This window comes from Rhinoderma darwinii, chromosome 3 (genome assembly GCF_050947455.1).
Source record: "Rhinoderma darwinii isolate aRhiDar2 chromosome 3, aRhiDar2.hap1, whole genome shotgun sequence".
In the NCBI taxonomy this organism is placed as follows: Eukaryota; Metazoa; Chordata; class Amphibia; order Anura; family Rhinodermatidae; genus Rhinoderma; species Rhinoderma darwinii.
Genome location: NC_134689.1, coordinates 431,005,835 through 431,018,308, shown reverse-complemented (window position 1 = coordinate 431,018,308; position 12,474 = coordinate 431,005,835). Strand labels below are relative to the sequence as shown.

General features: G+C 42.5%; 1 protein-coding gene across 1 annotated transcript; it reads left to right on the top strand.

Annotated features, from left to right (window-relative positions):
- The first annotated feature begins 4,675 nt into the window (after positions 1 to 4,675).
- Positions 4,676 to 5,671, top strand: LOC142750795 (olfactory receptor 5B12-like). Its single transcript, XM_075859772.1, has one exon. The coding sequence runs from the start codon at positions 4,676 to 4,678 to the stop codon at positions 5,669 to 5,671; it is 996 nt and encodes a 331-aa protein (XP_075715887.1).
- Positions 5,672 to 12,474: the final 6,803 nt, after the last annotated feature.

Here is a 12,474-nt window from a genome sequence, read left to right as displayed (position 1 = left end):
TCCAGAGAGTTGTGGTCAATGATTCCTTCTCTGAATGGTCCCCGGTTATAAGTGGTGTACCCCAGGGTTCAGTGCTGGGCCCACTATTATTCAACTTATTTATTAATGATATAGAGGATGGGATTAATAGCACTATTTCTAGTTTTGCAGATGACACCAAGCTATGTAATATAGTTCAGACTATGGAAGATGTTCATGAATTACAGGCAGATTTAAACAAACTAAGTGTTTGGGCGTCCACTTGGCAAATGAAGTTTAATGTAGATAAATGTAAAGTTATGCATCTGGGTACCAACAACCTGCATGCATCATATGTCCTAGGGGGCGCTACACTGGCGGATTCACTTGTTGAGAAGGATCTGGGTGTACTTGTAAATCATAAACTCAATAACAGCATGCAGTGTCAATCAGCTGCTTCAAAGGCCAGCAGGATATTGTCGTGTATTAAAAGAGGCATGGACTCGCGGGACAGGGATGTAATATTACCACTTTACAAAGCATTAGTGAGGCCTCATCTAGAATATGCAGTTCAGTTCTGGGCTCCAGTTCATAGAAAGGATGCCCTGGAGTTGGAAAAAATACAAAGAAGAGCAACGAAGCTAATAAGGGGCATGGAGAATTTAAGTTATGAGGAAAGATTGAAAGAATTAAACCTATTTAGCCTTGAAAAATGACGACTAAGGGGGGACATGATTAACTTATATAAATATATTAATGGCACATACAAAAAATATGGTCAAATCCTGTTCCTTGTAAAACCCCCTCAAAAAACAAGGGGGCACTCCCTCCGTCTGGAGAAAAAAAGGTTCAAGCTGCAGAGGCGACAAGCCTTCTTTACTGTGAGAACTGTGAATCTATGGAATAGTCACCGCAGGAGCCGTCACAGCAGGGACAGTAGATGGCTTTAAAAAAGGGTTAGATAATTTCCTAGAACAAAAAAATATTCGCTCCTCTGTGTAGAAATTTTTCCTTCCCTTTTCCCTTCCCTTGGTTGAACTTGATGGACATGTGTCTTTTTTCAGCCGTACTAACTATGTAACTATGTAACTATGTAACTATGTAATAATAATAGTAATAATAATACTAATATAAAATAATAATAATAATAATAATAATATGAAATAATAATGGCAATAATAGTACTAATATCAAATAATAATAATATAAAATAATATTAATAATATTAAATAATAATCATAGTAATAATAATATAAAATAATAAAGGTAAAAATAATACAAAATAATAATACATAATAGTAATAATAATATAAATTAATAGTAATAATAATATAAAATAGTACTAATAATAATACTAACATAAAATAATAATAACATAATAATAATAAAAAAATAATAGTAATAATAATAAAACGAATACTAATAATAATTGTATTACAATTATTATCCCTCAATATCATTACATCAGTTTTTTTTTCTTCATATAATTGGTTGCTTCCCTAAGAGCTTACAATCTATTCTCTACTATACTCACACATTATGTCAAATATTATTTCCAATGACAACCCATTAGCCGCTCAGTTTCAGAATATAGAGGAAACCTGAGAAGACAGTGGGAAGAGAAACATAAATGAAACCAATTAAACAATAAATCACTGAGTGGCCACTTTATTAGAGACGTTTCCATTTCACTGTCGGAGTTTCCCTGTATAGAAAATAGATCAAATTAGATTAAATCATGGAAATTGCTGCCGAATACAACGCTGGCGCTCCAACTAACGTGTCCGCACGCACAGCTCGTCGTTCCTCAGAACAGACGGGCTATAAATGCAGACGACCAGTTCCAGTGCCATTGGGAAACAGAGACGACACTAGTGGGCAAAAAAGTGCAACAATTATATCACTGAGCAGTGGAAAAACTTTGCTTGGTCAGATGAATCCAGAATTCTGCGGTGCCATGCTGATAATAGGGTCAGAAGTTGGCGCAAGCAGCTTGAAGCGAGGAGCTCTGCCTCTCAGGTGTGAGCAGGTGGAGGTGGAGTAATGGTGGGGGGGATGTTTTCTTGGCACCACCGGCTCCTCCAAAACCTGTGGATGGACATTGAACAGTAGGACTTCCCTACAGTAGGACGTTCATCCCTTCATGGCAGCTGTTTACTCTATGGCAGAAGGACAATTTACTGCGAGACAAGATCCAGTCCGCATGGGACAATATTCCTGCAGAACGATAGGGAAATCTATGCCATGATGAATTCCTGCGGTTCTGAAGGCCAATACAGGTCCAACGCACTACCAGATGGGGGTCTCTAGTAAAGTGTCCATTTACTGTAAATACAAATATATAATATAATGTTATGGAGGCTGCTGAGCTCAGACATTTAATAATGCATCATGGCACAGAGGGTAGAAGACTTGGAAATAAGAAACCATGGTCACCCCCCAGTGATCTGGGATCAGAAGCTACATCAATGTCCATGTCCTTACTGCCATTATTAGACAGCTGTGATCAGTTAGGACAGTCATGTGTGTCATTTTGACCTACATAACTTCACCTATGACAATGATGAATGGCCAGAACCAGAAGTGTTGCCATTGGGATCAAATGACATGTTCTATACATTATTCAAATGCTCATATCTCGGGGTACAGGTACAGGCAGAGGTTCTGTTTGCTGCCCTGGTCCTGAACCTAAATGGCCAAGGCAGTGACTTGTTGACGTCCCCATGGCACCCAACATCCAGGGGCAAATACCATGCCAGCTAGCTATGCCCTGTCAGGACTGTGGATTATTTACATTTACTGGCATACAGGTGTAGTAGAGCTGAGTTTGCCATGGGGCGCTGAGACATCATGATGTGCGAGTGTATTTTCCATAGAAATTCCGGTACTTAGTTATTTTGCATCAGGGATTTACCACTGCGCTCAAAAGTCCTTCAAATCCAGAAATCTGCCACTCCATAACAATGGTCTCAAACCTGAGACTCCAACTTTTGCAAATCTACAACTTAATTCTCGGAGTTGTAGTTTTGCAACAATTGGAGAGCCACCGTTGGACGACCAACGCTCTATAACTTTGGTGAGCTGGGGCAACCTTGAATCTCATGTAAGTAGCCGACACTTGTAGCGGTATACAAAGATGAAAGGGGGCCTTTTGGAAAAGAATTAAATGGGCCCCGATACAGTGCAGTGCTGTGCCACAGATGGGCCTGGTGTTACTTCCATGTTTCCCCACCCCCACCATCTATGACTCTTTGGCTAATTTCCCACCCTATGATTTGTAAACCAAGATGTCCTCCAGAGAGGGGAGCGCTGCACTGGTTCTCGTTAGTAAATAGCAAAGAGGATGGGACCAACTCGAGCTGGGTCCTATCAGTGCGAGGACCCCATAGCCATCATATTGGCTACCTCTATGGTATGTACAGTCTTGAATAGTTTCCAATAGATTCCCAGTCAATGTCATGTTTGGCTCAATGTTCCTGAATTGCCCCCAGAGTTCAATGGCCGGTCAATTTGCTTATTAATCAAGTTGAATTGACTATTGTCTCCTAGTATTGGATATAGAGTACATCAACTGTATCAGACTGGGGGTCCTTGGTTCCACCAGAGAAGATGATTGTGAGTGCCCACCCCCATCTGTACAGAACAAGGCACATAAGTTTTGTAATTATCATTGCACACAGGACAGATCATCAAGAAGTCAAATTGGTTATTCCTTAATCCTCCCATAAGGAATAGACCCTAGTGGAAAGTGATTGGATCCAAAATGACCTCCGGTTGGGTTGCCTTCTGCTTAATCATTGAGGCCCATTATTGGGTCAGAGCCACTGCCCACCAGAGGATCCCTGTTGTCTATCTGATAAATACAGTTTTTATATATTTTTAGATGGTCATAAAATCAAGAATCATCAGATCAACAGTTGTGCTCCTCAGTCTCGGCTGACATTGTGTAAGACACGATTGAAGGATTCCATGCCAGAATCGAGGTGATCAAGTGTTCCTTTATCTTTTTATTTCCATGTCCTGCTGTGACGCTGCCCTTTTCTCCTATGAAGAACGGATGAGAGGGGTATGTAAACAGACAATAGGCTCCCCAAAACTGGGTTAGGGGGTTAGAGTGATATGAACCATATTTTATATAGTACTATGGGTCTTGCTCTTCTCTACACATTTCTGAAATCTATTTATGAAATAATAAGAAGGAACAGAAGGACGACTGTTAGATAAAGAGAATTAGAGGCGTTGGTATATGGGGTGATGAGGTATTAGTTGCACCGGGTCATGGAGCCTGAGGGAGCTCAAAGAAACCTCTGTCAAATTAGAAGTTACCAGTATCATAAACCAGTATTAACTACAGGACTTTTAGGTTTTTCACAATTATTAGGTAAAGGTTGGCCAAGTCTTGAATGGCTCGTCTTTGTTGGCAATCTCCTATGTTGAGGGGACTTCGAGGTTTAAAAATGAATCCACTATGTTGATAGCAGTTGTTGGCTTGGGTCAAAATAGGTGATTTCTCTTCAGCAAGGACCTATGGATGTCCCTCCAGGTAGTCCATAACCAGCCATGATATTATGGACTTCTTGGTGGGATATCCACAGGTTCTAAGCATGTTCTTCTTGTTAGGTATTAACTGGAAGAAGAGGAAGAAAAAAAGATAAGACTTTACATTGCTTATAATATTTTTACAGTATTTTTTTTAACACTACAGAACAAGAATCCAATGGATAATATAAACGGGACCCAAGGGACAGTGTTTGTGTTCTCTGGCCTGACCAATGAAAGAAGCCTCATCCCGTTCCTCTTCCTCCTCTTCTTGCTTGTTTACATTGTGACTGTGGTGGGAAACACCGGCATGATCGCCATTGTCCGAAAAACTCCCAAACTCCACACCCCAATGTACTTCTTCCTGAGCTACCTGTCTCTGGTGGACCTCATGTATTCCACCGTCATAACCCCTCGAATGCTCTCTGATCTTATTTCTTTGAGAAGGGCCATCTCCTTCAATGGTTGTGCCATCCAGTTCTTCTTCTTTGCTGGTTTGGCGGGCACTGAAATATTTATTCTCTCAAACATGTCCTATGACCGCTATGTTGCCATCTGCCACCCTCTCCATTACGTGACCATAATGACCAAGAGGAGATGTTTTTGCCTGGTCGTCCTTGCTTTCTTCATTGGCTTCCTACAGTCGTCCTTACAGGCAAACTGTGTTTTTAGGCTCCTCTTCTGCAGCTCGAACTTGATAGACCACTTCTACTGTGACGTTCCTCCATTGCTCAAGCTCTCCTGCTCTGATACTTCGTACTGTGATCTAATAACTCTATACAGTGTTGGGACATGTACCATAGGGTCATTGCTACCCATCCTCATCTCTTACATGTTGATTTTTTTGGCAATTATACGCATGAAGTCGGCCGCAGGGAAGCAGAAGGCGTTCAGTACCTGCTCTGCACACCTCATATGTACCTCCTTGTTTTATGTGACGGTCTTCTTTACATATCTACGTCCTCCTTCCAATGTCTTTGATAGCCAGGACAAAGCGGCTTGTATTTTTTACTCAGTACTAACACCAATGTTGAACCCACTTGTTTATAGCCTGAGGAACCAAGAGGTAAAAAGGATCATTATACAAACAGTATTCAACTCTAACGTGATAGATACAATATTGTCTGTCATAAGGCAAAGGGTTAACCTTTTATCCGTAATGTTTAAGTTCTAAAACATAATTTGTAGGTCATTTGGTTTTCATTTACTTTATGAGGAGACCTTTCTTGGTCAACATAGTCCTAGATATCACAGCTTGGAATTTATCGTATGGTAACTTATGTCTGGTGGGTCCATCACTCCTCAGACATATCAACCAAGCTTGACTGAACCTAGGGTGGCCATGAAGGCTGTCCGGGAGGGTATATGTCCTCCGAAACTACACAGGTTCTCTCAAAAAGTTTTGGGCCCTTCATTTCTCTGTGTGTAACTCATAGATTTATGACCAGGAATGCTCAGACCACACCATCAGTGGACCTCTATTGACTGGCAACAGGACTAAAACCGTGGTAGCCCCTATAACACTGGACATATGGCGGTACCGTCAGGGCCGGATCCACATTGATGTAGGCCACAGGTTCTCTGGAAACAGAGAATATATGTATATGTATTGGGCCAAATAAAGCGCGGATTGTTCAAAACAGTTGTCGCTTTTTGACTATGATGGAATTAAGCCTTGTAATTTCCAAATTCTTTGGTGAGTGTCGCAACTTCTTTCTCTCCTATTGGATCATATTTGTATGTCAATACCTCCTATTCATGTCATAATGATGGGTGGGTGTGTTGGGGCATTCCTTTGCGTTTCTCATGCAATACACCGTGGTGTATGACACACCACATGACCATAAGTATGTGCACCCCTCCTAATTTTTAAGTTTATGTGTTTCAGCCACACCCACTGCAAATAGTTGCATAAATTCATACACACAGCCATGTAATCACCACATGCTAGTAGTAAATGTCGTACTGAACAGCTCAGTGACTTTACACATGGCACTGTCATAGGAGGCCACCTTAGCCACAAGTCAGTTAATTAAATTTCTGATCTGCTAGATCTGCCCCTCTCACCTGTAAGTTCTATTATTATCTTCTAAATCTGCCCCAGTCACCTGTAAGTGTTATTATTATCTGCTAGATCTGCTCCGGTCTCCTGTAAGTGCTATTATTATCTGCTAGATCTGTCCCGGTCACCTGCTAGTGTTATTATTTTCTGCTGGATCTGCTCCGGTCACCTGTAAGTGTTATTATTATCGGCTAGATCTGCTCTGGTCACCTGTAAGTGTTATTATTATCTGCTAGATCTGCTCCGGTTACCTTTAAGTGCTATTATTGTGAAGTGAAAGTATCTAGGAGTAACAACCACTCAGCGACTAAACACTAGACCATGCAAACTCGCAGAGCGGGACTGCCAAGTGCTGAAGCGTGTGGTGTGTTTATCGCCTATCCTCTGTAGTATTACTCACCACAGAGATCCATATTGTCTCTGGAAAGGGCATCAGCACAAGAACTGTGCATCCAGAGCTTCATGAAATAGGTTTCGATGGTCACTGCACTGCACACAGGCCTAAGATCACCATGAACAATGCCAAGCAGCAGCTGGAATGGTGTAAAGCACGTCGTCACTCAACTCTGGGGCAGTGTGTTCTCTGGAGTCATGAATCACTTCCGACTATCCGGCAGTCTGATGCAGGAATCTGGGTTTAGGAGATGCCAGGAGAACGCTACCTACTGAAATCCATAGTGCCTACTGTAAAATTTGGTGGAGAAGGAGTAAAGGTCTGGGGCTATTTTTTATGGTTTGACTCCTTAATTCCAGTGAAAGGTTAATACTTCAGGATTCCAAGACATTGTATACAATTGTTGCGTCCAACTTTGTGGTAACAGTTTAGGGTTTTGGTCCTTTTCTGTTTTAGCATGACTGGGTCCCTGTGTACACGGCAAAGTTCATAAAGACATGATGCTGATGGTCATTAATAGAGACCGCAATAGTCCAAGCTGAAGATAACTTCTTGGTCCTGCCTGCTAGTAATTAATAAACTATTTTCAGTGCTATGTTTAGTTACTTGATTTATTTTTTAATGGGGGACGGTGGACCCCCCAGGTAGTAAAGTACACAGGACAATGGCCCCATTTAATTTCTCCCTATAATCCATTCAGTAAACGTTGAGATGTAGAGTACATGTAATTGCTGATTGATGTCTCCAGCTTTACATGTAATGAACCTGTTACATACGATTACGATCAATCTCCCGGTTCTTGTCCTGATCTCCAGCCGCCGTCCAGATCTCCGCCCTGCAATAAATAATGACAATATTGGCACCATTTTTACTCAAAAAAACTGTCATAAACTGCTGAGTAAATGTATAACAACCCCCAATATCCCACATTTCCGGATAGAATGATGGTATATAGTATGCACGTACCTTCCATGCTAGTAAATTGCTGGTATAATGGCGACAGATTTTTCGCCGCTGTTTTCTGATTGGCTCCACAACCTGAAAGTAAATGACAAAACCTCCTATTACTGTGTGTACAAGCCGCAGCCCCCACTGCCCGTTTTGTTCCAGTATCCGGATTCCATCTGGTGACATCACAAACACCGGAAGCTCCCGCCATTCTCTATAAACATCCTTATGGTGAAGTCCCCGGTATCTGCGTCTCCTCATCTTCATCTACGGGACTGAGCAGTTCCCCTTGAACCCCAGTTTTTCTAGAACCACAGTCATTGTGACGTCATGCAGTGAGGTGACATCATGCCCCCTGTACATTATCTGATGATGTCACATATGAGGTCACAGTGCACACTGGTTGGTATTGATGGCTTGCAGTGCAGAGTCCTTAACCCCTTCATGACCAGACCTATGTTGCCCTTAACCCCTTAACGACCAAGGACGAAAATGAACATCATGGTCGGCTGCTAGTTCCCGCACCATGACGTTCATTTTCGTCCGCATTTCAAACTGTCACTCTGTGTAAACACAGAGTGACAGACGCGCGCTGACAGCTGTCCTAGACAGCTGAGACATCAGTCTCGCCGGACAGCGGACCATCGCCGCTGATTTCGGCAGTTAACCCCTTAAGTGCGGCGACAGATTGCCGTCGCCGCATTTAAGTGGTTTGAAGCACATCAGCAGCCCCCACGAAGTGATCGTGGGGGCTACCGATGCTTGTCACGGCAATCGGAGGTCAGATAATGACCTCCGGGTTGCCATGCACGGAAGCCTCGGAGGAACAGCCTCCGGCCGTTCCTCCTCTGCTTCCTGTCAGTGTGACAGTCACGTCACAATGACAGAGTACATTACACTACGTGTGTAGTGTAATGTACTCTAGCAGCGATCAAAGCTGCAAGACTAAGTGTCCCCTAGTGGGACAAGTTAAAAAAGTAAAAAAAAGTAATAAAAATGTTTTAAAAAAAGTGTAAAAATAAAAGTTATAAGTTCTATAAACACTAAATGCTTTTTTTCCTATAATAAGACTTTTATTATAGAAAAAAAATGAACACGTTAAAAAAGTACACATATTTGGTATCACCGCGTTCGTAACGACCCCAACTATAAAACTGTAATGTTATTTTCCCCGCATGATGAACACCCCAAAAAAAATCAATAAAAAACTACGACAGAATCGCAAATTTTTGAGTCACCACCGCTCCCTAAATAAAGAATAAAAAGTGATCAAAAAGTCGCATGTACCCGAAAATAGTACCAATAAAAACTTCTATCCGTCCCGCAAAAAACAAGCCCTTACACAGCTTTTTTGACAAAAATTATGGCTCTCGGAATATGGGGACACAGAATTTTTTTTTTTTATAAATAAGTCATTTTATTGCGCAAACGCTAAAAAAAAAGGACCAAACCTATATACATATGGTATCGCCGTAATCGTACTAACACGCAGAATAAAGTAAAAATGTCACCTATAGCGTACGGTGAGCGCCGCAAAAAGAAAACCTAAAAAACGGTGTCAGAATTCCTGTTTTTTGCTCAGGATTGCAAAAAAATTGAATAAAAAGTGATCAAAAAAAATCGCATGTACCCCAAAATGGTACCAATGAAAACTACAGATTGTCCCGCAACAAATAAGCCCTCGCACGGCTCTGGTGGTGAAAAAATAAAAAAGTTCTGGCTTTCAGAATATGGCGATGCAAAATGTGCAGAGTGTCCAAAAGTGGATAAGATCGGGCGCCATTTATCAGTGCGACATCGGCCACATATCTATGAAATATTATTTATTTACCCCATTATTATACCCTCTTATTATACCCTGATGTACCCCGCACAGATTACATATACCCTGATGTACCCCGCACAGCTCACATATGCCCCCACATTATAAACTGAAATACCAGCAAAACACAAAACAGAAAAACTACCAAGCAAAATCTGCGCTCCAAAAGCAAAATGGCGTCCCTCCCTTCTGAGCCCTGCAGCGTGCCCAAACAGCAGTTTGCGCCCACACATATGGCGTCGCCATACCCGAGAGAACCCGCTTAACGTTTTATGAGGTATTTGTCTTCTGTGGCACAAACTGGGCACAACATATTATGCACTAAAATGGCATATCAGTGGAAAATTGCAATTTTCACTTTGAACCATCCGCTGTGCATTAACCCCTTTGCGCACCATGACTTAATTGCCCGTCATGATGCGGCGGTTGATGTATGGAGCCGGCTCACGTGCTGAGCCCGCTCCATAAGCTGCGGGTGTCGGCTGTGTATTACAGCAGGCCCCCTCGGTACTACCGGACAGGTACAGCGATCGCTCTGTTACAGAAGCCTGTATGAATAACAATATACTGCAATACATTAGTATTGCAGTGTATTGTACTAGTGATCCAATGATCGCTGGATCAAGTCCCCTAAGGGGATTGATGAATAAAATGTGTAGAAGAATTATAGTTATTAGTAGTGAGATTTTTTTTTTTTAAAGTTAAAAAAACAAAACACCTTTTTGCATTTTTCTTCTAAAGTAATGTAAAAAAATGAACAAAATTGGTATCGCTACGTCCGTAAAAGTCCGAACTATTACAATATACCATTATTTAATTTGTACAGTGAACACCATAAAAAAATGTAATAATTGAAACCGCCAAAATCGCTATTTTTTTTTTTTGTCACCTTCGCTCTAAAAAAAAAATGTAATACAACTTTTGAATCACTTTTTATGTATCAAAAAATTTTACCAATAAAAACTGCAGCTCCTCCCGCAAGAAATAAGCCCTCATACCGCTCTATTGATGGAAAAATAAAAAAGTTATGGCTCTTGGAAGATGGGGAGTGAAAATCTAAAATATGAAAGCAAAAAATGGATCAGTCCTGAAAGGGTTAATTCATTTCTAATGAAAAAACGTATGATCCCATGTGGGGTATTTCCGTACTCGGGAGAAATTGCTTTATAAAAAATGGTTGTTTTTTTCCTCCTTTATCCCTTGTGAAAATGAGAAAATGCAACATTTTAGTGGAAAAAAATGTTGATATTAATTTTCGCGCCCTAATTCTAATAAACTCTGCAAAAGACCCGTGGGGTGTAAATGCTCACTATACCCCTAGAAAAATTCCTTGAAGGTTTTTCCAAAATGGCGTCACTTTTGGGGGGTTTCCACTGTTTTGGTCCCTCCAGTGCATTGCAAATGCGATATGGCAGGGCCGCCATCAGGAATTTCAGGGCCCCCTACAGCTACATTTTCTGGGCCCCCCTACCGTGGCACCGCCTGTTAACGGTACTCCGTCCAGTACTATATCATGGTACCCAGGGCCGCCATCAGGGGGGGTATTAGGGGTACTGATGTGAGAGGCCCGGCCAAACCTAATTGAAAGGGGGGCCCGGCAAACTGCCGCGACTTGCCTTTGGTAGAAAAAAAACAGGCCCCTGCAATGGGGCCCGTTTTTTTCACCAAAAGAATGTCATGAGCTGCGGGCCCCCCTTTCAATTAGGTTTGGCCGGGCTTCTCACATCAGTACCCCTAATACCCCCCCTGATGGCGGCCCTGGGTAGCATGGGGGCCGTCAAACACCGCCGCCCGTGCGACCGATCACGCGCACCACGCAAACTCCCGCGCATGCGCACCGGCGACCGCCTGGAAGCGCGCACCGAATTTTGAGGCAGATTTTGACCTGCCCACACTATCTTGCCGCGTTTTTTGCCTGCGGCGATTGAGGACAGCAGACAGAAAACGCAGCGAAAAATGCATTTTCTGCCTCCCATTGATTTAGATGGCAGGTCAGAGGCAGAACCGCGGCAAGAAAGGACGTGCTGCTTTTTCTTTTTTCCGCGACTGGCTCCCATTGATTTCAGATTAAATCAATGGGAGGCGGTTTTGGAAGTTCTTTGGTGCTGATTCTGACGCAGTGTCCGAGTCAATATCAAGGGCCAAAAACTCTGCGAACTGGGCCTTATTGTTAGGGCTTATGCAGACGAACGTGTAATACGTCCGTGAAACGTGTGTGATTTTCACGCGCCTCGCACGGACCTATGTTAGTCTATGGGGCCGTGCAGACTGTCAGTGATTTTCACGCAGCGCGAGTCCGCTGCGTAAAACTCACGACATGTCCGATATTTGTGCATTGTTCGCGCATCACGCACCCATTGAAGTCAATGGGTGGGTGAAAATCACGCCCAGCACTTCCGCAGCCGTATAAACTATGAATGAAAACAGAAAAGCACCGCGTGCTACAAACATACAAACAGAGTGTCATAATGATGGCGGCTGCGCGAAAATCACGCAGCCGCGCATCATACGCTGCTGCCACACGGAGCGGTTATGACCTTTTGCAAGCGCAAAACGCCACGTTTTTGCGCGCGCAAAAAGCACACGCTTGTGTAAATCCGGCCTTAGGGTAGGAACACACTAGGCATGAACACTGCGGATTTTATGCAACACATTTTATTGTGGAAAATCCGCAGCGTATAACAGTCGCAGCAGAGTGGGTGAGATATGAACAAATCTCATCCACACGCTGCAAAAATAATGGACCTGCCG

Coding starts and splice junctions, on each gene's coding strand:
- LOC142750795 (XM_075859772.1), top strand. CDS start 4,676: ATGGATAATATAAACGGGACCCAAGGGACAGTGTTTGTGTTCTCTGGC.